Here is a 27,075-nt window from a genome sequence, read left to right on the forward strand (position 1 = left end):
GATTCTATGCCAATAAAATGGACAACCTGGAAGAAATGAACACATTCTTAGAAAGGTATAACCTTCCAACACTGAACCAGGAAGAAACAGAAAACATGAACAGGCCAATCACAAGTAATAACATTGAAACTGTTATTAAAAATCTTCCAACAAACAAAAGTCCAGGAACAGATGGCTTCACAGGTGAATTCTATCAAACATTTAGAGAAGAGCTAACACCCGTCCTTCTCAAACTCTTCCAAAAAACTGCAGAGGAAGGAACACTCCCAAACTCATTCTATGAGGCCGCCATCACCCTAATACCAAAACCAGACAAAGGTACTACGAAAAAAAGAGAATTAGAGACCAATATCACTGATTAATATAGATGCAAAAATTCTCAACAAAACACTAGCAAACAGAATCCAACAACACATTAAAAGGATCATACCTCATGATCAAGTGGGATTTATCCCAGGGATGCAAGGATTCTTCCATATATGCAAGTCAATCAATATGATACATCATATTAACAAACTGAAGAATAAAAGCCATATGATCATCTCAATAGATGCAGAAAAAGCTTCTGACAAAATTCAACACCAATTTATGACAAAAACACTCCAGAAAGTTGGCATAGAGGGAACCTACCTCAACATAATAAAGGCCATATATGACAAACCCACAGCAAACATCATTCTCAATGGTGAAAAACTGAAAGCATTTCCTCTAAGATCGGGAACAAGACAAGGACGTCCACTCTCGCCACTATTATTCAACATAGTTTTGGAAGTCCTAGCCATGGCAATCAGAGAAGAAAAAGAAATAAAAGGAATCTAAATTGGAAATGAAGAAGTAAAACTGTCACTGCTTGCAGATGACATGATACTATACATAGAGAATCCTAAAGATGCTACCAGAAAACTACTAAAGCTAATCAATGATTTGGTAAAGTTGCAGTATACAAAATTAATGCACAGAAATCTCTTGCATTCCTATACACTAACAATGAAAGATCAGAAAGAGAAATGAAGGAAACAATCCCATTCACCACTGCAACGAAAAGAATAAATTACCTAGGAATAAACTTACCTAAGGAGGTAAAAGACCTGTACTCAGAATACTGTAAGACACTGATGAAAGAAATCAAAGATGATATAAACAGATGGAGAGATATACCATGTTCTTCGACTGGAAAAATCAATAATGTGCAAATGACTTTCCTACCCAAAGCAATCTACAGATTCAATGCAATCCCTATCAAATTACCAATAGCATTTTTTTACAGAACTGGAACAAAAAAAGTCTTAAAATTTGTATGGAGACACAAAAGACCCTGAATAGCCAAAGCAATCTTAAGAAAAAAAAAACAGAGCTGGAGGAATCAGACTCCCTGACTTCAGACTATACTACAAAGCTACAGTAATCAAGACAGTATAGTACTGGCACAAAAACAGAAATATAGATCAATAGAACAGGATAGAAAGCCCAGAGAGAAACCCACGCACATATGGTCAACTAATCTATGAGAAAGGAGGCAAGGATATACAATGGAGAAAAGACAGTCTCTTCATTAAGCGGTGCTGTGAAAACTGGACAGCTACATGTCAAAGAATGAAATTAGAACACTCCCTAACACTGTACACAAAAATAAACTCAAAATGGATTAAAGACCTAAATGTAAGACCAGACACTATAAACCTCTTAGAGGAAAACATAGGAAGAACACTCTTTGACATAAATCACAGCAAGATCTTTTTTGACCCACCTCCTAGAGCAATGGAAGTAAAAACAAAAATAAACAAATGGGACCTAATGAAACTTAAAAGCTTTTGCACAGCAAAGGAAACTATAAACAAGACGAAAAGACAACCTCAGAATGGGAAGAAAATATTTGCAAATGAATCAATGGACAAAGGATTAACCTCCAAAATATATAAACAGTTCATGCAGCTCAATATTTAAAAAAACAAACAACCCAATCAAAAAATGGGCAGAAGACCTAAATAGACATTTCTCCAAAGAAGACATACAGATGGCCAAGAGGCACATGAAAAGCTGCTCAACATCACTAATTATTAGAGAAATGAAAATCAAAACTACAATGAGGTATCAGCTCACACCAGTTAGAATAGGCATCATCAGAAAATCTACAAACAACAAATGCTGGAGAGGGTGTGGAGAAAAGGGAACCCTCTTGCACTGTTGGTGTGAATATAAATTGATACAGTCACTGTGGAGAACAGTATGGACCTTCCTTAAAAAACTAAAACAGAATTACCATATGACCCAGCAATCCCACTACTGGGCATATACCCAGAGAAAACCATAATTCAAAAAGACACATGCACCCCAATGTTCACTGCAGCTCTATTTACAATAGCCAGGTCATAGAAGCAACCTAAATGCCCATCAACAGACACATGGATAAAGATGTCATACATATATACAATGGAATATTACTCAGCCATATAAAGGAACGAAATTGGATCATTTGTAGAGATGTGGATGGACCTAGAGACTGTCATACAGAGTGAAGTCAGAAAGAGAAAAACAAATATCATATATTAACATATATATGTGGAATCTAGAAAAATGGTACAGATGAACGGGTTTGCAAGGCAGAAATAGAGACAGATTTAGAGAACAAACATATGGACACCAAGGGGGAAAAGTGGGGGGGGGATGAATTTGGAGATTGGGATTGACATGTATACACTAATGTGCATAAAATAGATAACTAATAAGAACCTGCTGTATAAAAAATAAAATAAATTTTTTAAAAAATAAAAGTGATAGAGAAAATACAAAAAAAACCCAAAAAACAAAAAAGAAATGTCACTGAAAATACATGCATAATTCCTGCTCTTAAATATGTTTCTTATTAAAGTGAGCAAGAAACACACACACACACACACACACACACACACACACACACACACACACACACACACACACACCCCACCTTTGAATAATGGTTATTTTCCTTCTTTTTCTGATCACACTTTCTGGAAAAGTTGAAGGGGAGAACATCTGGTTGGTAGTAGTAAAAAGGTACAAGTTCACACGCTACCTGCCTTTCCTAACCAAATGCATCAAACAGTTTAATTGTTCATGGATAGCTAAGGTGGGGAAGAAAATCAATATTTTTAAATGTAAATATAAAATTAACTGGCCTACTTTGAAATAAGTAGCTTTTTTTCTTCTTTTCCTTCTTTATTTTTTTTTGTGAACTGTATCTCATATAGGTGAGTAATTCTTGAATTACCTCATTATAATCACATCTGAAACATCTAATCAGATATGTTAACACTGACATCTAGTTGTGAAATGGAAGATCAGTTGAATACATCTAATGTCTATTTCTTTTCATTCAACGTGATAGTTTAATTAAGAATAAAAGTATTCAACAAAAACAGACATGCAAGGATTCTGAGTTTAAAATAATTACCGAAGTATATTACTTGTTTCTTTTTAAAGATTGTTGCATTTCAAAAATCACAAAATCGGTTACATTTCTTTACACTAACAATGAAATATCAGAAAGGGAATGTAAAAAAACAGTCCCTTTTAAAATCACACACACACACACACACACACACACACACACACACACACACACACACACACCAAAAAAGAAACAAAAACAAAAAAGTTAGGAATAAACCTGACCAAGGAGGTGAAAGACTTATATGCTGAAAACTATAAACCATTAACAGAGGAGACTGAAGATGATACAAAGAAATGGAAAGATATTCCATGCTCTTGGATTGGAAGAATTCATATTGTTGAAATGGCCATACTACCCAAAGCAATCTACAGATTTAAGGCAATCCCTATCAAATTACCCATGACATTTTTCACATAACTAGAACAAACAACCCTAAAATTTATATGGAACCAGAACTGCCAAAGCAATCCTGAAGAAAAAGAACAAAGCAAGAGGTATAACCCTCCCAGACTTCAGACAATACTATAAAGCTACGGCAATCAAAATGGCATGGCACTGGCACAAAAACAGACATATGCATCAACGGAACAGAACAGAGAGCCCAGAAATAAACCCACACACATATGGACAATTAATCTTCGACAAAGTAGTCAAGAATATAATACAATGGGGAAGTCTCTTCAATAAACAGTATTGGGAAAGTTGGACAGCCTCATGTAAATCAATAAAGTTAGAACACACCCTCACATTATACACAAAAATAAACTCAAAATGGCTTAAAGGCTTAAACGTTAAGACATGACACCATAAAACTCCTAGAAGAGAACATAGGGAAAACATTCTCTGACATAAATCGTATCAATGTTTTCTTAGGTCAGTCTCCCAATGCAACAGAAATAAAAACAAAAATAAACAAATGGGACCTAATGAAACTTACAAGCTTTTGCACAGCAAAGTAAACCATAAACAAAATGAACCTAAAACAACCTACAGAATGGGAGAAAATACGTGCAAATGATGCGACTGACAAGGGCTTAATTTCCAAAATATACAAACAGCTCATACAACTCAACAACAGCAACGAAAAAAAAAAACAATCAAAAATGGGCAGAACTAAATAGACATTTCTCTAAAGAAGACATACAGATGGCCAACAGGCACATGAAAAGATGCTCAACATCACTAATTATTAGAGAAAGGCACATCAAAACTACAATGAGGTATCACCTCACACCAGTCAGAATGGCCATCATTAAAAAGTCTACAAATAATAAATGCTGGAGAGGGAGTGGAGAAAAGGGAACCCTCCTACAATGTTGGTGGGAATGTAAGTTGGTGCAGCCACTATGGAAAACAGTATGGAGGGTCCTCAAAAAACTAAAAATAGAGTTGCCATGTGATCCAGCAATCCCCCTCCTGGGCATATATCTAGACGAAACTATAACTTAAAAAGATACATGCACCCCTATGTTCACAGAAGCACTATTCAGAACAGCCAAGATATGGAAACAATGTAAATGTCCATCGACAGATGACTGGATAAAGAAGATGTGATACATATATACAATGGAATACTACTGAGCCATAAAAAAAGAACAATTGAGCTATTTGTAATGAGGTGGATAGACCTAGAGTCTGTCATACAGAGTGAAGTAAGTCAGAAAGAGAAAGACAAATACCGTATGCTAACACATATATATGGAATTTAAGAAAAAAAATGTCATGAAGAACCTAGGGGTAAGACAGGAATAAAGACACAGACCTACTGGAGAACGGACTTGAGGATATGGGGAGGGGGAAGGGTGAGCTGTGACAGGGCGAGAGAGAGGCATGGACATATATACACTAACAAACGTAAGGTAGATAGCTAGTGGGAAGCAGCCGCATGGCACAGGGATATCAGCTCGGTTGTGACCGCCTGGAGGGGTGGGATAGGGAGGGTGGGAGGGAGGGAGACGCAAGAGGGAAGAGATATGGGAACAATGTATATGTATAACTGATTCACTTTGTTACAAAGCAGAAACTAACACATCATTGTAAAGCAATTATACCCCAATAAAGATGTTAAAAAAAAAAAGAACAAAATAATGCCATTTGCAGCAACATGGATGGACATAGAGATGATCATACTAAGCGAAGTAAGTATAAAGTATATGTATATGTATGCACGTTAAGAAAAACAGCAAATGTTGACAGGAGCTGTATCTTGATGGTAGAGGTGTGCGCCAGCAAACAGTTGTAACTCAATGCATTATTTTGTCCCATCAACACAATAGTCAAAAGAATAAAAAACAATAAGAATTAAACTACACTGACATAGTTTTTTTTAGAGATCAACAAGAATTAGCACATGGCCCAAAATATGAGTTGAAAGCTACCTATTTAAATACTTAATAGAATTCAAGGGATAGAAAACTGTCTTCTCCATTTTTCTCATGACATTTAAGACCTTCACCTTAAGCTCTTAAATTAAGGGCACAAACACATTTATCTAAATAAACACATGTAATCCAGCCTATTACAGGTTTAAACAACAAAGACTATTTTACATAAATTTGCTGTGAGTAGATGAACATCTATGAATGGTTCATCACTATAAAATGTTGAAAAGTTTTTAGTGATGCTTTCTCCTAATTTAAAAGATGACAATTTCTGACATGGTCATTCTGACAAAGTCAATGAAAAAATGACAAGTGATATAAGCAACAGTACCCTGTACCTAGTTAGTTGTGAATGAAAAAAAAAGACTTGTAAAAATATAATTATGTTATCAATCATAAAGATCCCTAAGATTAAACTAGAAACGTCTCTCCTGCCATTGAGCTCCTCTTTACTTTATAGTAAACCCTCCTTGAAAGCTTATACTGTATTTTTCATCATTATAAACTTTATGAAGTTTTAAACCCTATCCTGAATTTCTGCTATAGGCACTTCTAAATGAAGAATTAAGTTTCAGAATTCTGCACTAGCCCAGAAAGTACAGGCTGGTCCTAAGACCTCAAAGGAAAATGCACTTCAATTACTTCATTCCTCATTTTCCTCCTCCATACTCCTCCTGGCTAGTATATGCAAACCTTTTTCCACTAAGTCACATAGTAGTTGACAAATATTATCTATCATTGTTTTTTTTAAATCAAGGCTGTCACAGGCACACCCTACAGAGATCTTTTATTCAAAGTGTGTGTGTGTGTGCACACGTGTGCGTCTTTTTATGTGTCCCGAGAAAGTACGATTTAGAATATGGATATCTAACGAGTTAGCTCTTTCTCTGCCTGTGTTTGAATTTTAGCTCCACCATTTCCAACTGTGTGACTTAGACAAGTTCCTTGACCTCCTTATGCCTCAGTGTCTTTACCTGTAAAACAGAGATAATAAAGTATCTACGTCATAGTCTTCTGAGGATTAAATTAATTAATACCTATGAAGCTCTTACATTTGTGCTGGCCATACAGTAATCACTCAGTAAACATTTGCTATTATTATTATCAAAAGTAAGAATATCAAATGCTAAGAAAAACCAGGTGTGATAGGAATTCTCACTACAGATATGAACATCAAGTGAGGATTCAGTGTTTTAGGAGTAGTTTGACAGTATGTATCCAAAGTGTTAAAAATTGCTTTGGACTTACCAATCTTATCTTTGGGCACATATCCTAAGATATGGCAGGCAGAATACTGACGCCTCAAAGATGTCCACATCCTAACCCCTGAAGCCTGTGAAATGTTACCTTACATGGCAATGGGGACTTTGCAGATATGACTAAGGATCGTATTGAAAAGAGGAGATTATCCTGGCTTAAGATGATAGGCTTGATGTAATCACAAGAAGGATGGAGGAGGGTTAGAGTCAGAGAAGGAGATGTGATGAGGGAAGCAGAGGTCAGAGAGAAAGATTCGAAGATGCTACACTTCTGGCTTTGAAGATGCAGGAAGGGGTCATAAGCCACCTGTAGGGTGACCCAAAGACACTGGAGAAGGCCAGGAAACAGATTCTCTCCTATGGCCTTCAGAAGGAACCAGCCCCGGCGACACCTTGATTTTAAGACAGCTGACCTCCAGCACTGTAAGATAATATATTTGTGTTGCTTTAAGCCACTAAGTTTACGGTAAATTGTTATAGCAGCAATAGAAAACTAATATATAAGGCAATACAGAGATGTAGAGAAAAGGTTCACATAAAGCATAAATGTTATTTTATTTATAATAGTGAAAATTACAAGCAACCTATTTGTGGAAATTCCATAAAATGGAATATCACACAACCATTAAAAACCAAGTTTACAGGCTTCCCTGGTAGCGCAGTGGTTGAGGGTCCGCCTGCCGATGTAGGGGACACGGGTTCGTGCCCCGGTCCGGGAAGATCCCACATGCCGCGGAGCGGCTGGGCCCGTGAGCCATGGCCGCTGAGCCTGTGCATCCGGAGGCTGTGCTCCGCAACGGGAGAGGCCACAACCGTGAGAGGCCTGCATACCGCAAAAAAAAAAACAAGTTTACAAAAGTACATTTAATGGCAAGGAAAAATTCAAGATATTCTAAGTGAAAAAAGAAAGCTATAATTTAATGTTCATGGACACATGCAGAATGCAGACTGAAAACATATCATCTAAATCCTCAGCAGGGTTTATCCCTGCATGAACATCACATATGATTTTTATTTTTTAATTTTCTTCTTCATTTGTGTAGCATCAGTACTTGCGCAGACCATAATCTCTGGAGGAAAGAATACGGCATGTCTATATGTATCCCCGTCACACAGCACGGTAACCGACACAGAAACCAGTCAATAATTATGTCCTGAATGAATAAATGAGTATGTTTTCAGTACTTCCCAATTTTTAATAAATGTATTATAGATACAGTTAAAAATAAAAAGAGCACTAAATGTAAAAATGATTTTTTTTTTGGGGCCACACCATGTGGCATGTGGGATCTTAGTTCCCCGACCAGGGGTCGAACCCATGACCCCTCCATTGGGAGCCCAGAGTCTTAACCACCAGACCACCAGGGAAGTCCTTCAAAATGATATTTTCAAAATATTCAACTTCACTAGTAATCAAAAAATTAAAATAACAATTTCACCTAGTAAATTCTATAGTCTTAAATACTATATTGGCATATCTGTGGTCACACAAACACTATGAGATTTAACTGGTATGTCCTTTTAAAAAGGAACTTGACAATATCATCAATCTTTAAAATGCTCATGCCCTATAACTTATTCACTCATTCAACAAATATTAATTGAGCATCTGCTCTGTGCAAGCACTATTCTTGATGCCAGGGATACAACAGTGAACAAAATAGAACAAAACAAACAAATCCTTACACACACAAAACAAAATTCCGACACAAAACATCCCAACCTTATAGAGCTTACGTTTTAGAAGGCGAGGCAATTAAAAACATAAACAAGTAAAACAGATAGTACGATGGGCAGTAATTAGTGCTGAGGGTAAAAATCAAACAGAAAGGGGTACAGGGAGGCAGGGCAGAGGGTGCAGTTTTGGATACTGGCCAGGGAAGCCCTGAGAAGATGCCATTAGAGTAAACACGAAGGACTAGGTGTGTGTCTGTGTGGGGAGCAGCATACCAGGCAAGGGAGCAGCAAGTGCAACCGCACTGAAACAGGAATGTTCTTGGTGCTCGTAGGACAGCAAGACCACCATCCCCACTCCACTCCCGGGAGCTCATGCTGACAGCAGGACAATGTGCATCCCCCCCGACCTATTTCTGTGTCCACATTCATCCACATTACACACACACACATACTGTACGTACGTGCCTGAATATAAGACAACTAGCATAAAAGCCAGTTGCCCATTTTCCACATGAGAATATCCAAAATTAGATGTACAGCCATTTCCATTATATAGACAATGAAAGGAAATGACTTCATATTATATAATTTATTAATTTCGTTATATAAACATATTTTAAATAACAGTCTTATTATGTTCATTTAGAACTATTACTTTTTCCACTCAAATTTCATGAAACAATTTTATTCTATATGCATCTTTGAAATCATGGTCTTTATCATCCATAAAGCCACTTTTCAAGTTATCTAACACAGTGTTCAGAAGCACATCAACTTCTGTTCAGAGTTACTTAAGATCCAGCATTTTTTGAATTCATGTATGATAATGTCCCTGGAAATTTCATGCCAACCACAAACACCCATTAGCTATTTGTGATCTCCACAAAGTAACCCTGTACTGTATTGCTTTCTAATGTAATTTCTAGAAGGTCTGTTTACAAGGATATCTAATACCTGTAATGGTCAGGTCATCCTCCCAAAAATTACCTCTAAATTCAGCTGTATGATTTTTCATCAATTCCATCAAGTGACCTCAACAAGCATCCTAAACTGGTATTACGTTTTTTCAGGCTAATGTAACTTATCCAAGCAGCATTTTATTACTTTGCTGTTCGAAATACAGTAGTTGAGGAATATGAAGATCCTTCATGAGAACTAAAATATAAGGTCACATCCTCTTTTTGGAGTACTATAATTTTTGGGGGAAAAATGAATATATTGCATTGAAGACAAATATGTCTTATGTCATAAGACAAATGTGTCTTATGACAAATATGTCTTTAAGGGCATATGTATATATGTTTGGGTTTTGGTTTCGGTTTTATTTTAAATAATGAAATCAGAAGCCCTTTGTTGTTACAATCATGGGAGAAATGCAAAAGACTCTCGTATTAGAAACAGACCTCTGGATTTTAAGTATGTTTCCCTAGCCAGATACTGAAATGCCAACCCACAAAAAAATCTGTAAAATTATAGATTCACATCTTTTCCCCTCAAGCATGGTCACCAACACTCTGACAGTTCAAAATTAACTGGAGGAAATCTCATTGGATGGAGAGTAAAGCAGAGATAAATGATCAGTAGTAAGCAAAAATCCACAAACATTTTTTTTTTTTAACAATCAACTCAGCAAATAATAACCACAAAAGTAAAATGAGGCCACAAAAATAAAATGCCTTCTGAAGAAACAGAGAAATTACTCTGGAACTTTATTACCATCTGAATCTCAGGGATTTTAGGAAAAAAATTGAAATAAGGTAAAATTACTTATTTAGTATCTCTTATTTGATCTATTAAAGTTTGAAGTACTTCTAACTAGAATTGTGTAACTGTAAAGCCTTTGAATTATGGATTCTTTTTGGACCGAAATTCACCTATAATTAAGGCACATGCCAGAGCCTATGAGGGTCATGTACGTGTTAAAAGGCTCTGGCATTTGTTGCTTAAATTAAGTCTCATTCACTGAGTACAAAGGGATTATTAAATTCGCTATTAAGTTTGAACAAAAATCACTAAGAGATGCTTAAGAACTGTTATGATTAACTCTCTAATAGAGTTGTTTTACTTTTTTTTTTTTTTTTTTTTTTTTTTTTTTTTTGCGGTACGCAGGCCTCTCACTGTTGTGGCCTCTCCCGTTGCGGAGCACAGGCTCCGGACGCACAGGCTCAGCGGCCATGGCTCACGGGCCCAGCCGCTCCGCGGCATGTGGGATCTTCCCGGACCGGGGCACGAACCCGTGTCCCCTGCATCGGCAGGCGGACTCTCAACCACTGTGCCACGAGGGAAGCCCTAGAGTTGTTTTACTTTAGTCTAAGGTTTTTTGCTAGGTTTGTGGTGATTAAAAGTCCCCGAATGAAAATAACTAGTGGATAAAAGTAAAAGCAACTATTGAACCAGGTAAACTAATGGTATTTATAGTATTTTTTTAATCTCAACATACAATCTACCTATTTTCCAAAACTGAGATGTATGTTTTTTTTCTTTTTTTTTTTTTAGCTTTTAGGCAGGATGAAAGCTGATTGGCACTATTTCTGAAGAGCACGTTTTAGAAATATTCCTGATAATTTTCCAAGGGCAAAGCAAAAAGCCAACAGAAATCCTAAGAAGGCTCTAGACACCAACAAACACCAAATTCTACATGTAACATTAAACACATACACCTTTATGATAACAATCATTCTGTAATCACTTATAGATTTGCTGTCATACAAATCAACTCTTCCTTTCAACTTTCCATACAAAGAGGTAACATTTCTTGACAGGAATAAAAGGATAAAAATAAAACACTTGAACTTCATTATTTTCACCATATCTCATTATTAACACACGATTAAAATTCTACATTGAGTTAAAACCAACTTATTCTCAATAGATGTGATTATTTTGAGAAATGTTTTATCATGTGGTACAGAAAAAACTCTCTATTATCTATTAAAATTTCACATATAATTATGCATACAAAAAACTTTCATGATTCTACTTGTTTGGCCACTCTCCAACACACAAACATACACACACACATATATACATTTGTTCTGTGTCCTGCATAACACCTATTATCCCTCAAAACACTACCCATGGACCAACTTTGGGAAATGCTGACTTAGCTCATCCAAAAAAAAAAAAAAGAGAGAGAGACCTTTATGATTCAGACTTAATAACTAAGCTTAAGCTTGTCACAGTATAATGGTGTCTACTTCAAGCTATACATATTTCATAGCAAACATGACCCCTGTTCATTTATTCATTCATTCAACAAATACGCGTAAGTGATGTTCTAGACAAAATCTATCCTACTATGGAACTTATATTCTAGTGCGGGGGCAAACAACAAATAAATAAGTATGTAAGTATATAATATGCCTAACAATGAAAAGTACTATGGGAAAAAATTAAGCAGAGTTAAGCCAGACAGTATGGGAGAAGGAACTGGTTCAATTTTTATATATGTTGGTTAGAGAATGCCTCACTAGCAGCAACTTGAAGAAAACGAGGGAGCAGGTCTGGCAGATATGAGAGAACTTTCTAGAACAGAAGGAAGAGATACTGCAAAGGTCCAGAGATGGGAGCATGCTTGTATTGTAGGAGAAACAGCAAGAGACTGTTATTAGGGACTGAATGTTTATGTCCCCTGAAAATCCATGTGTTGAAACTTTACCTCCCAATGTGATGGTATTAGGAGGTGGGGCCTTTGGGAGGTCATTAGAATTAGGAGTAGGTGAATGAGGGTGGAGCCCTCAGGAACAGGATTAGTGCCTTTAAAAAGTCATGAGAGAGCTTGCTTCCCCTCTGCTCCCCGCCAAGTGAGGACATGATGAGAAGGCGGCACTCCGCAACCTGGAAGAGGGCCCTCACCAGAATTCAACCATGCTGCCACCAGGATCTTGAACTTCCCAGCCTTCAGAACTGTGAGAAATTAATTTCTGTTGTTTATGAACCACACAGTCTCTGGTACTCTGTTAGAGCTGCTCAGACTGACTCAGCTGGCGGGCAAGCCTGGAATGGAGTGAGCAGGTAGAGGTGCAGGGGATGCGGGCAAAGAGAACGGGGCTGGCTCCAGATCAAGGAGGTCTGTGGGTTAAGGACTCTGGCTTTTACTGAGTGAAATGAGACACCTCTCAGAAGTGTTAATCAGAGGAGTGACTTCTATGACATCATTTTTTATTTGCGGTACGCGGGCCTCTCACTGCTGTGGCCTCTCCCGTTGCGGAGCACAGGCTCTGGACGCACAGGCTCAGCGGCCATGGCTCACGGGCCCAGCCGCTCTGCGGCATGTGGGATCTTCCCGGACCGGGGCACGAACCTGTGTCCCCTGCATTGGCAGGCAGACTCTCAACCACTGAGCCACCAGGGAAGCCCTCTGTGACATATTTCTGAAGGATCACGCTGACCACTGTGTTGAAAATAAACTAGAGGTGATAGAGCAGAAGCAAGGAGACCAGTAAAAAGGCGACTGCAATAATTGTCAGGTTTCCTGAAAAAGAACCCAAGGCAAAGTTTGGCTTCAAATGCTTTTTCTGGGAGGTAAAACCTCAAAGTAGCAAAAGTGAAGGTAATGAGGAAGGGAAGGAGGGAAAGCAAACAAAAGGCAGTGCTTATCTTGAGAACGAAAGAAGGAACTGGAGGAATCAGGCTCCCAGACTTCAGACTATACTACAAAGCTACAGTTATCAAGACGGTATGGTACTGGCACAAAAACAGAAAGATCAATGGAACAGGATGGAAAGCCCAGAGATAAACCCACGCACATATGGTCACCTTATCTTTGATAAAGGAGGCAGGAATGTACAGTGGAGAAAGGACAGCCTATTCAATAAGTGGTGCTGGGAAAACTGGACAGCTACATGTAAAACTATGAGATTAGATCACTCCCTAACACCATACACAAAAATAAGCTCAAAATGGATTAAAGACCTAAATGTAAGGCCAGAAACTATCAAACTCTTAGAGGAAAACATAGTCAGAACACTCTATGACATAAATCACAGCAAGGTCCTTTTTGACCCACCTCCTAGAGAAATGGAAATAAAAACAAAAGTAAACAAATGGGACCTAATGAAACTTAAAAGCTTTTGCACAGCAAAGGAAACCATAAAGAAGACCAAAAGACAACCCTCAGAATGGGAGAAAATATTTGCAAATGAAGCAACGGACAAAGGATTAATCTCCAAAATTTATAAGCAGCTCATGCAGCTTAATAACAAAAAAACAAACAACCCAATCCAAAAATGGGCAGAAGACCTAAATAGACATTTCTCCAAAGAAGATATACAGAGTGCCAACAAACACATGAAAGAATGCTCAACATCACTAATCATTAGAGAAATGCAAATCAAAACTACAATGAGATATCATCTCACACCAGTCAGAATGGCCATCATCAAAAAATCTAGAAACAATAAATGCTGGAGAGGGTGTGGAGAAAAGGAAACCCTCTTACACTGTTGGTGGGAATGTAAATTGATACAGCCACTGTGGAGAACAGCATGGAGGTTCCTTAAAAAGCTACAAATAGAACTACCATATGACCCAGCAATCCCACTACTGGGCATATACCCTGAGAAAACCATAATTCAAAAAGAGTCATGTACCAAAATGTTCATTGCAGCTCTATTTACAATAGCCCAGAGATGGAAACAACCTAAGTGTCCATCATCGGATGAATGGATAAAGAAGATGTGGCACATATATACAATGGAATATTACTCAGCCATAAAAAGAGACGAAATTGAGCTATTTGTAATGAGGTGGATAGACCTAGAGTCTGTCATACAGAGTGAAGTAAGTCAGAAAGAGAGAGACAAATACCGTATGCTAACACATATATATGGAATTTAAAAAAAAATGTCATGAAAAACCTAGGGGTGAAACAGGAATAAAGACAGACTTACTAGAGAATGGACTTGAGGCTATGGGGAGGGGGAAGGGTAAACGGTGACAAAGCGATAAAGAGGCATGGACATATATACACTACCAAAAGTAAGGTAGTTAGCTAGTGGGAAGCAGCCGCATAGCACAGGGAGATCAGCTTGGTGCTTTGTGACCGCCTGGAGGGGTGGGATAGGGAGGGTGGGAGGGAGGGAGACGCAAGCGGGAAGAGATATGGGAATATATGTATATACATAACTGATTCATTTTGTTGTGAAGCTGAAACTAACATACAATTGTAAAGCAATTATACTCCAATAAAGATGTTAAAAAAAAAAAAAAAAAAGGCAGTGCTTTACTAAATGTCACAGCTTCACAAGAAAGCCCAGCCAACCGCGCTCTCAGAAGGCCTGGGTAAGACAGGCTGTCTTGGGGGAGGGACGCATCACAGGGGACAGAAGCCCTGCAGCGAAGACGCAACGTGCCCCAAGCAGCACGTCCCACACGCCCATCTGCACTTGGGCGGGGACACGGGTGGGGGAGGAAGGCGAGGCGGTGCCTCTGCTGAGCCCTCCCTCAGCCTTTCTCTTTGTGGTCTAGTCACCCCATGAGGGTGTCCAGGAACAGTACTCCTGTGTCCCCTCTAGTCGCAGACTACGACCACACTCACAACACTTCTGACACAAGATGTGTTTTTTCCCTACACGAAGCAGTTCTCTGTGACACCAGCAGGATGCCCACAGCTCAATTCAATTCTGACAGTATCTGCCTGAAGACAGCTTCAGACCCCACCAGTTCCGGGCCCAGCCCCACAGGACTGCCCCACTTCAGACACCAGTTTCAAATAGGAAATCCCCAGGTTAACCACAACTTCTATCCAACTTAACTGCAAATCAGAGGTCCCCATGACCCCCCTCCTTGGATTTGATCATTTCTAGAACATCTCATAAAACCCAGGGAAACACTTACTTAACGTTTACCAGTTTATTATATAATAAAGGATATTTTAAAGGATACAGATGATAGACAGCCAGATGAAGAGATACGTAGGGCAAGTTCTGGAAGGGTCCCGAGTGCTGGAGCTTCTGTTCTCACGGATTGGGGTGCACAGGCCTCCCAGCACGTGGACACCTTCACCAACCCAGAAGTCTACAAACCCTATACGTTTAGGATTTTTATGGAAGCTTTATCATGGAAACATGATCAGTCAGTGATAATCTCCAGCCCCTTTCTCTTTCCCAGAGGATGGGGGTAGGACTGAAAGTTCCAAGCTTCTAATTATCACTTGATCTTTCTGGTGACCAGTTCCCATTCTGAAGCCACCCAGGAGCCCAACAAGAGCCATCTTGTTAGTACAAAAGACATTCCTGTCACCCAGGGAATTCTAAGAGATTTAGGAGCTCTGTGTCAGGAACCAGAGTCAAAGACCAAATATTAGAACAAAAGATGCCCCTAGTGCTCTTATCACTGAGGAAATTACAAGGATTTTAGGAACTAGGTGTGTGTGTGTGTGTGTGTGTGTGTGTGTGTGTGTGTGTGTGTGTGTATTTTTCCCCCCTACTGTTTCACACGTATGACCCTCCCTTCCTCTCCACTTAGAGTCATGGTATCCAACCCCTCCAGACAGCTGCTGGAGCACCTAGATCCCAGGTCCACAGCCTGGTGCTTCATCTGAGTGCAGACACTGCAGAGAAACTGAGCATCCTGAGGATGAGAGCCAAGCCCCGACCCCCTGGCAGTGTTTCGGGATGAAGCAAGAGCAGGAGAATCGGGGGCGACACTGAACACGCAGCTCAGGGCCCAGGAGACTGACGAAACAGGACAGAGATGGGGTGGTACAGATGAAGACGGAGAGGAAGGATGGAATTATAAATACAGCTTGAACGTAGAGCCTATGGAATTTGCTGATGTGAGTGAAAGAGAAGACACAGAGATGACTCCAAGACCTAGGGCTGGGCCCCTGGAAGAAGGGGGACGCCTGTCACTGGGATGAGGAAGGCCGCAAGGGGGGCACGTTTGGGAGAAGTAAGGAGAACAAGAGCTCAGTTTTGCACGTCTTTACAACAAAACAGGGGTAACGGGAACACTAACACATCCCGCCACGTAGAAAAACTACAGAGAAGCTTACTTTAGACTTAGTCAAAGCTGTCGATATAATCAGACAGCCCTAGCCCTTCTCATTCACCGGCATCTCCCCCCATCGGTGCCCTCTTGTTGCCCATCAGGCATTTCCCAAGACAGCTGAGGAATGCTATTACACAGGGTGCTAACGGTGCTCCCCTTTCTCGCTAAAAAAAAAAAAAGCACACCCTGCTCATATGTGTGAGGAAGTGCTGTTTTAAGCCAAACAGCGTCTTTTTTGCAGGGCTTCTCAACATCTGGGATACATTAATGCGTCCTGAGAATGATTCAAGGGCCAAAGTCATGAGAAGTTTTCTGAACTTACTTAACCATCAAGGCACACCGATTAATTCCTCAGAAGACTGGTGCATAGGATATCAGCCAGGAAGTGGCAACTAATCCAAGAACTCATTTTAATCCTTATTTCACTTGGCTGGTATTATCCGATCAGTCCTTAGATCCCCTCCTCTCTCTATTTTCATGGCACAATGTTCTCTTGGTTCTACTTCTTGCTCTCTAATTTTCCTGCTCAGTTTCTCTCCTTGACTACTACAGTAAGTCCCCTACACACAAATCCTCAAGTTGTGAACCTTCAAACATGTGAATTTGCATGTCCGATCACGTAAGTTAGTTCACGTGTCTGGCGTACACTGTCATGTACGTGCATCTTCTATAAGTGGTTGTGCTTCTGTGTACTTTACTGTACAGTACTGTATAGAGTACAGTAGTACAGTACCTTTATTTCAAGCCCAGGATGTCCGGAAGCAAGCGTAAAAGCAGAGGTGATGTAGCTGATACTGCTAGGAAGCGCCAAGCGATAACAATGGAAACTGTACTGTAAGATTAAAAATGTTTTCTTTATCTTTGCATTTGTCCTTTATGTATTATTTGTGTGAAAAGTATTATAAACCTATTATAGTACTATATAGCCGATTGTGTTAGCTGGGTACCTAGGCTAACTTTGTTGGACTTAACGAACATGCTCTAGGAACCGAACTCGTTCGTATGTAGGGGACCTCCTGTATTTATCTACCTAGCCACAAAAAAACAGCACCCTCGGTGTTCCATCTTGTTGGTCCTCTTCTCTGTATACTCGCATATACAGAGAAATAAATCCCCGTCTCCAGTCCTCTCTCCCTCAGCCCAAAATGCACAATTTCCATGGGTCCCAAGGAAAACTCAAACTCTGTAACTCTGAAATGGAACCTATTATTTCTCCCCAACCTTGACTGTACCATCTGTTAAATCATCCAAGTCAGAAATCTGGGTACCTAACATCCCAATAACTACCAGGTTTTGCTGCCTTTCAGATCTTATATATCTTGTGAGTAAAAGTCTTCTCCATTTATTGGCTCTGCCTACATTCATCATCTCTCAACAATCACCTCCTAACTGACCACCTTGCCTCTAATCGCCTCACCCCTCCTGTGGTCATAGGGTAAAATTTCTAGAACATAACCCCAACAGGTTCATTAACCTTCCTTCACTAATCAGACTTAGAAGATAAAAATCCAAGCACCTTATCAGGTTATACATGGCATTTCATGATTTGGTAGCCTGTAAACACCTTCTACTGTCTTGGAGCATTTATATTGCAATAATATCTTAATACTTGTATGTATCCACATAGACCATGCTATTTCATGCCTGTATGTCTGTACAGAATCCTCCTTTTGTCTGGTACATACTTTCCCTTTTTTACTCTCTGGAAAACTCCCAATCATCCTTCAAAATCCTGCTTGGTAAAAATATCATAACAAAATTGAACCACAAACGCCAATTATAAAAAAGAATATACCAATGGAAACATACACAAGCCACAAAATTAACACAAATAACAAGCATATGAAAATGTTCAACTTCCTAAGTAACAACATCAGTACTATTTATATATTATGTACCAGGAACTATACTAGCTCTATGTATACATTGTTTCATTAAATCCTAACAAGCCTATAAAGTTAGTATTGTTATCCCAATTTTATCAATAAGGGAATCCAACACAACTACAAGAAAAAGGCTAGTTACAATTAATGTGGGAATAAGAAAAGGAACTAAGATTTACTGAGTACCCACATTATTTTTCATTCATCAACTGTTTCATTTTACATTCATAATACCCTATGAGGAGGTATTATATCCATCTCACATACAGGGTACCTGGGCCCAGAAAGTTGAATAATTTTCCAATATTTAGACAGCTAGTATGTGACAGACCTGTCTTATTCCTAAATAATGGCATTAATTTTATCACTCAGAGAAACACACGGAGTATTTCAGAAAACACTGGGACAGGTGCCACGAAAACGAACGTGAAGTGGATCCAGGCTAGGAAATCTGTTCTCTAGTAGAGAAGGTAAGCTTCCTAGGGAGTCAACAGGGCAAAACGGAATATTCCACTCTCTTCAATGCCCTTCTCTTTTAATCTTCATTTTCATTCCGTATCATCTATAGTAGCTGTAAATGATTCTTTCCTTCACCAACTTATTCCTGTATAATTCAAATCTAGTCTGAAAGCTCTTTGACAACTTCAAACATTTAATAATCAGGTTCTTCTAAAGGCCATTTTTAACAACATGTAATAACTTTCTATAACGTTATGACTTCTGAGAATAGTGGCCCACATTGACTGAGCACTTCCTGTGTTCCAAGCACTATTTACTTCTTTATTTTTATTCATTCACAATCCTCACAATTCCCCTTCGAGGTAGGTGTTATTATTATCCTCTTACAGAAGAGGACACTGAGGCACCGAAAGCTTCATTCTTCCCCAAGGCCACGCAGCTAGGAAGCCCTTCTGACGACAGAACTGCGCTCCTAATGAGAGGCTTCTCCTTGAGCCGCTCCTACATAAACACTGTCCACTGTTACTCTCCCATGGAGCCAAATAACAAGGACTTAAGACCAAGCTGCTGTAAAAACAAGCTATCCAATTTCAAATGATTGGACACTACCAAATGACTGCCAGAAAGAGTTGAAGTATCAAATATTAAAAAGAATGATTTGCAAAATTTTTAAAAACTATAATACCTGAAGGATTCCTAAAAGCAGTTGGCAAAGTTAATGTAAAATGGGAGGCATTTACTGCTGTTTCCTCCAAGTGAGTGGTTTCTATTCACTCTAAACTCCTCCCCTATCCTATCCTTTTGCTCTCTTCAGTGGACTTCTTAGTTGACTTCTCCAACTGGCTAATTTGGGAAGAATAAACTGGCCAGGGCTGCTCAGAACCCCCCTCCTCTTGGGAATGCGCTACCCACAGGGAACACACATTCTGCTTGCTTCTCCAGCTGTGCCCGGAAGGTAAGCTGCCGACTTCTCTGGTTGCACATGAGCTGACCCCCTTGGCCTTCTCACTAAGCTACATGCTCCAACTCAGCCTTCATTCGTAATAAAAATCATATAGATTTTGATTTCCTATTTGCCTTATTCTTCTGTTTTGTTTCTGTTTTTGTTCAGAATTAAGAAGAGGGGTACTATTTATTGAGCTCCCTAAAAACACCCAATAGATAGGTCCTAACACAGAGTAAACTGGTCATCTATTCATTAACATGGGAGAAGTAATTTGATGTGTAGAATATAGTACCGTAAGTCCGCTACATACGAAGGAGTTCCATTCCGAGAGCACATTTGTAAGTCTAATTTGTTAATAAGTCCAGCAAAGTTAGCCTACGTACCCCCCCAACACAATCGGCCATATGGTACCATACTGTAATAGGTTTATAATACTTTTCACACAAATAATACATAACAAACAAACACAAAAAATAAAGAAAACATTTTTAATCTTACAGTACAGTTTCCATTGTTATCGCTCGGCGCTTCTTAGCAGTACCAGCTACAACACCGCTGCTTTTACGCTTGCTTCCACACTTGCTTCCAGACATCCTGGGCCTGAAGTAAAGATACTGCACTACTGTACTCTATACAGTACAGTAAAGTACACAAAAGCACAACCACTTGTAGAGGATGCACACACGTGACAATGTACGCCAGGGACGTGAACTAACTTACCTGATTGGACATGTGAATGCAAGCTTGCACCTTTGAAGGTCTGTAGGTAGAGGACTTACTGTAATAAATACTCTGCAGTGAAGTATGCATTCATTTTTCATCACATAAAAGAAAGGTAATTCTGTCATCCAATGGAAAGTTGGGATGCTCCTCTTTGAATACAAAAAATTCATTCTACATATTTCTTCCTTGTATTTCAAGTTCAGAGAAAAAACAATCTAATAACTCCCATAGATACCAAACAACAAATGATACATATTTTTAAATGGGACACATTTTTGCCTTGCTTTACTTTAAATCTGACAGTAAGTCATACAAGAATAACTGTGGGAAAATAGGCATAAAGAGGACATTTTTACAACCTCAAAGGATAAATATAAAAGAAAAAAAGTTAAGCAGTTCAAATTTCAGCCCCTTACAACTGGTGTTTCAAAACTACCCCTGGTGACATTCAGCTCTACATTTCATCATAATGTACTTATCCCATTCAGTTATAAGCACACAAAGTAGTTTGGTAGAATCCCAAGCTGGAATATAAATCATTGAGAAATAAAGACAAAAGAGATTCAGAAAATGAATAACTATGACAGGCCTATCCTTTTAACAGAAAATATTAAGGCTGGGTAACTCTTACTAAATATGAATAAGTATTATGTGGCTAAAACTCAAAACCAACACCTTGAAAGACCTTTCAAAATTATTTGGGAGGGCAAGACGTTTTGCTTTTAAGGCTGTCCCAATAGTTGACTAGATATATAATAGTAATCAGCTAGAGCTTTCCCTTATTCACCACCTTAAACCACATTTTACTCTTTCTCTAGTATTATATTTTATGAGAAAAGCAGATTCTTATTTGCTAACCATTCATATCTGCAGGTGTCCTTGCAGGTTCCACCGCTATTTAACTCATGAAACTACTATTTCCACTACTTTCTGAAAAATGTTTTCACTTGGAAGATTCTCTAGCCAAAACTCTACAGGCTATGAAGGCATAAATAAAATCAAAGTGGTAATAAGTGGTTCCTGTACAGGGGCAAATATGTATTAAAGAATGCAATGACATTTACTATGCTTGTGGCCATCTAGAATCTTTGCCTACGTTTCCTGTTGTTCAAAATTTTGCCACTTTACGAGTCCCTTCTTCCCAAAACTGAAGTCAGAACTCACTCTCCCAGCTTTCTTAGTCTAGCAATGGGATCTAATGGCCACCAACCAACTGCATTCTCACCTAACTTCAATTCAGAAATAGCAATGTAAGAAAGCAAATGAGAAAACTCATCTTTTTTGGTAAGAGAGGTGGTAAAGATGCCCCTTTCAGGGCAAAAGTGTGACAGCACTTCTCACCTCCAGTCCCCAGCATTACTGGTGGAAGCTGTGATGTCAGTATGAGGACTCGTGGGGCCGGTACCCGGAATGTGGTTCGAGTGGTGCTCCCATTCTCTTGACCTGTTTGTTGGGTGTCCTGTAAATTCTGTGGGCTTCCAAATGCCCTTTAAAATTGTTTTTTCTGCTGATGTTAGCTAGAGAGTGGATTCTGTGGTTTGCAACTACGAATTTTATATCATACAAAAATTTGGACTAAGCAAACTATGGTTTTACCAACGTGATGGTAGAGTGAATACCAATTCAATAATAAACTCAATAGTCTGCTACAGAGAAACCTGTCACAAGTGTGCTTCTGTGCTACAGGTGGTACAGGAACAAAGAAAAATACCACAGAACGAGGACTAAGTTAACACATGGACATGAAGATATAAAATAAAGTTAAAAGAAACTTAGAAGATACAGAAGCATCTATGTAGTTACTGCAACAATACAATAGCATATTGCCTATACAGCTAAGGATGAAAAATGTTTATTGATGTATTAAAAGGTCTATTGGGTTTGAAGAAAATCTGTCATGCTGCCAAAGAAATTAAATATACCTTTGATAACTACTAGAATTCAGTTATGTGAGAGAAAATATTTATAAATCATATACCTCATAAAAGATCAACATCCAGAATACATACAGAACTCACACAACAGAACAACAAAAAGACCCAATTCCAAAATGAGTAGAGGACTTAGACATTTCTCCAAAGAAAATACACAAATGGCGAATAAGCACATGAAAACATGTTCAACTTCCTTAGTTATTAGGGAAAATGGAAATCAAAGCACAATGGGATATTTTTTCACACCCATTAGGATAACTATTATCAAAAAAAATAGAAAAAGGGAATAACAAGTCAAGAATGTGGAAATAAAGAAATTGGAACCTTCATGCATTGCCCTTGGGAATATAAAATTGTGCAGCCACTAAAGAAGACAATTTACTGGTTCTTCAAAAAGTTAAACACAGAGCTACCATATGATCCAGCAATTCTACTCCTCGGTATATATTCAAAAGAACTAAAAACAGGGACTCAGACACATACATATAAACCAATGTTCACAGCAGTATTATTCACAATAGCCAACGGGTGGAAACAACCCACGGGTCCATCAACAGATGAATGGATAAGCAAAATATGGTACATGCATATAATGGACAATTATTCAACCATAAAAAGGAATGAAGTACTGATACATACTACAACATGGATGAACCTTGAAAACATCACACTAAGTGAAATAAGCCAGACACAAAAGGACAAATGTTGTATATTGCAGTTATATAAGGTACCCAGTAAAGACAAATTGGTAGAGACAAAGCAGAATAGTGGTTACCGGGGGCTGGGGGAGAGGAGATGGGGAGTTGTTATTTAGAGAATAGAGTTCCTGTTTTGGGGATGATGAAAAAGTTCTGGAAACAGACAATAGTGATGACTGTACAACACTGTGAATGTAGTACTTGAGCTACCGAATACGCTGGAAAATGGTTAAAATGGCACATTTTGTTATGCATATTCTACTGCAGAAAAAATTCAGTCATAAACCTTATCTGGAAATTTGCCAAAGTTTAAATTCAGTATTATTCCTGTTGGCTGCTTCTTATTATTTAAGATATAGATTCAATTAGTGGATCTAACTAGAAAAATGGCAACATAGATAGCATGGTTAAGAGGTCGGGTTAAGAGACCTAGGTTACAGGGACTTCCCTGGTGGTCCAGTGGTTAGGACTCTGGCTTCAACTAAGATCCCACATGCCACGTGGGCAAAAAATTTAAAAACTTTTTTTAATTAAAAAAAAGAGAGACCTAGGTTATAATACTGGCTCTACCATTAACTAGCTTATTACATACTGAAAACAGGGCCTGACGTAATTGTTGCAGTTAATCGGCATTGTTATTAGTTTGTATTATTATATAAAAAACCCCATGGAAAACAGCAATGCATTTTATTACAGAAAAATTTTAAACTTTGGCACATCAAATAAATGAACATTGGGGCTTCCCTGGTGGCGCAGTGGTTGAGAGTCCACCTGCCGATGCAGGGGACGCGGGTTCGTGCCCCGGTCCGGGAAGATCTCACATGCCGCGGAGCAGCTGGGCCCGTGAGCCATGGCCGCTGAGCCTGCGCGTCCGGAGCCTGTGCTCCGCAACGGGAGAGGCCACAACAGTGAGAGGCCCGCGTAACCCAAAAATAATAATAATAATAATAAAATAAATGAACATTGGAAGAGAAGCATGCAGGGTGATTAAGACGCAATATCCCTAGTACGTACGTCGACCTCAAAGCAAAAGATGAGAGAGAGTCCAGGTAGAGAGGCAGCAGGAAGGCTACTCTGGATCACAGGGTCAGTCAAGGTAGGCTCCTCTGAACTAAGCCATGGAAGATGAAATGCAGCTGCAGTGGAAAAGTCTACAGTTAAAGCACTCTGGGTGGAGACAACAGCACAAGCAAAGGCCAGAACATAACAGGAACTTTGAGAGTTTGAGAAACAGAGAAAGGAGACATGCAAGCCTGGAAAAGAGAAGCAGGGGAGAGATAAGGTTGAAGAGGTGGACAGAAGCCAGATCTCACAGGCCTACTAAGAAGAGGGGGCTGTGATTCTAACCTCAGAGGGAAACCACTGAAGCAAAGTGACACGATCCAGTTTACTGGGTAAGAGATCACTTTGTTGCTATGTGGAGAAAGGATGGAGTAGGAAAGCAGAGTGGAAGCAGTTGGGAAGGAAGCAGGGGAGCAGTTGGGAAACTAGTTTTAATAATTTAAGTGAAAGATGATATAGCTTAGATTCGAGATGGTAGCAATAGTAATAGAAATATGTGTACAAATTCAGGTTGCATTGGCTAGTACGAGGGAAAATATCTAACTAATTAACCCCCCAAAAGATGCAGATTAAAATTATACAATTTCCCCTATCAAATTCACAAAGGTTAAAAATGGATAATACAAACCCTGAGGAATATGTAGTTTGAGGAGGCACTCAGAAACCTCTGCGAAGCAATTTGCTACGTTATCAAAAGTCTTTAAATATTCTCATAATTTTTGACTTAGTACCTAGCACATAGTCTTTTATTAATTAATTTGACTTCTAGAAAACACACTAAAGAGAAAAATCAAGGTTTATGCTGAATAATTAATTGCAGCACATTTATACTTGCAAAAAAATGGGGGCAAATATCGAACATTCAACACTTAAGGAGTAGCTGAATTATAGCTTGTGATAAAGCACTACATAACCATTAAAATCATGTTCATTAAGGGGTTTCAAGATATGGAGAAAATGCTGACATTATACAATCCTAGAAAATTAACTAAGAGAGCAAATAATGTTAAAGTTTTGTTTTGTTTTCCTGCTGGTAAATTTTGGAATGCGAACTGAACATAGAGAGTCATCAAATAATTGGTAGGCAAGAAAAATTTAATAATCACTAACCTCTTCTAGAATCAAAACTCAATATATATGCTCAGAAAATGTATGTGCTCAACTCATTACATACTGTCCGTATCTTACGGTATTGGTCTCTTGTTATCTTTGGTACTAAAAAAAAGGAAGCAGGGAAGTTTCAGTTTTGCGGTTGTCATAGTAATTTAAGAATAAACATGTGCGTTCCAAATCTATTTGTCACTCTATACCTCCAGTGCCTAGCACAGTACCTGGAACATAAGAGGAGCTCAATAAATATTTTTGAGTGAATGTCACTGAAAATAAACCTTGCAGTTCCAACTTAGGACCAAAGAAATTTAAAAACCTCAACATGGAAAAGATACATAAAATCGTGACAATACTTTATAATATTGTGAGTGGCTACAAGGTACCAGGCATTATTAAAGGTTTTACCCACTTTTTCTTTAATCCTCATAATTCTCCATCTCTGAATTACTTTTCACGTTGTGAAACTAGGAAACAGGCTCAAAAATGTTAAGGTCACACTGCAACTAAGTTTGAACTCAGGGCTTCTGGCGCCTAAATGTACCCAGACATGAAGTAACAAGACAAGATGTTTCTTTTCAATGATCAGAACTGACCGGGATTTTCCTCCAGGCTTCCCCTACAGTTCTGCTGAGTGTTCACTAACTTCTCTGTGGCACTGTAGTTATCCCGTTGAAGATTCGTCCCTCACCTGCAGAACCCAGCCCAGTGACCTCCCCTCCCCCGCTGTGACCTCCTCGAGGGTGAAGGACCTAGTTTCCACGCCGCTGGTGACAGCCATACCGAATTGGGGATTGGCACAGGGCAGGGGGCTCACCCCTCCCCCTTTGGCGGTACCGTTTTGGTTTGACTTTACATCCAAGCCTTGCGGATCTGGACTCACAAACTGGGTCCTGGCAGGTGCCCCGCCCTCCCTTGGGACCAGGCTCGCGGCGGGAGGGAGGGAGTCTCCGCCCGCAGGGGCGGCTGGGGCGCCGAGCCGACGGTTTCTATGACAACCGAGCAACTCCCCCGCGCGCGCGCGCGCACACACACACGCACACTCACACACACACTCACACACACACTCACACACACATACACAGTTTCCCCTGCAGTCTCCGCCCCTAGTGTCTCGCCGCTCCGCCCCTCCCAGGAGCCCGAGCTCTGACCACCAAAAACGCGCGAGGGAGGAGGCGCCCTGTGCCCCCTTACCTCTCAGCGCCTGGTGCATACCCCCAATGCCGCTGTACAGCTCCAGGACCCGCAGGGGCTCCATCCCTACGCCGCCGCCACCGCCGCCGCCGCCGCCGCCTCCGCCTCGGAACTAGGCCTGCCGGTCCCTTGGCTCCTCCTTCCCCCCCGGCAGCGCCGCTCCCTCGCCTTTGGTTCCGCCGCTTTTCAGTACCACCCCCCCCCCCCCGCCCCCTCCTCTTAAAAGCTCAGGCTCACGGCTTCACAGGCCAGCGCGGGGCCCGAGGCTGGCAGAGATAAGCAGGTGGACAAAGGGCAGAAAGCACCAAGGCCTCCCAAGTGAATGGCAGC

At 39.7% G+C, this 27,075-nt stretch overlaps 1 protein-coding gene across 4 annotated transcripts in view; it reads right to left on the reverse strand.

The window, feature by feature from the left end:
• Positions 1-26,847, reverse strand: part of TRDMT1 (tRNA aspartic acid methyltransferase 1) — a 61,630-nt gene extending 34,783 nt beyond the window's left edge. For 2 of the 4 annotated variants that reach the window (XM_060121668.1, XM_060121649.1), the window contains exon 1: positions 26,746-26,841. In XM_060121668.1, the coding sequence (XP_059977651.1) occupies positions 26,746-26,809 (64 nt within the window). In that variant the 5' untranslated portion in view covers positions 26,810-26,841. Of the gene's footprint in view, positions 1-26,434; positions 26,551-26,745 lie in introns of those variants that run through there. The other 2 variants (XM_060121678.1, XM_060121686.1) reach the window with 2 other exon arrangements.
• Positions 26,848-27,075: the final 228 nt, after the last annotated feature.

Source organism: Lagenorhynchus albirostris, chromosome 1 (genome assembly GCF_949774975.1).
Source record: "Lagenorhynchus albirostris chromosome 1, mLagAlb1.1, whole genome shotgun sequence".
NCBI classification, from domain to species: Eukaryota; Metazoa; Chordata; class Mammalia; order Artiodactyla; family Delphinidae; genus Lagenorhynchus; species Lagenorhynchus albirostris.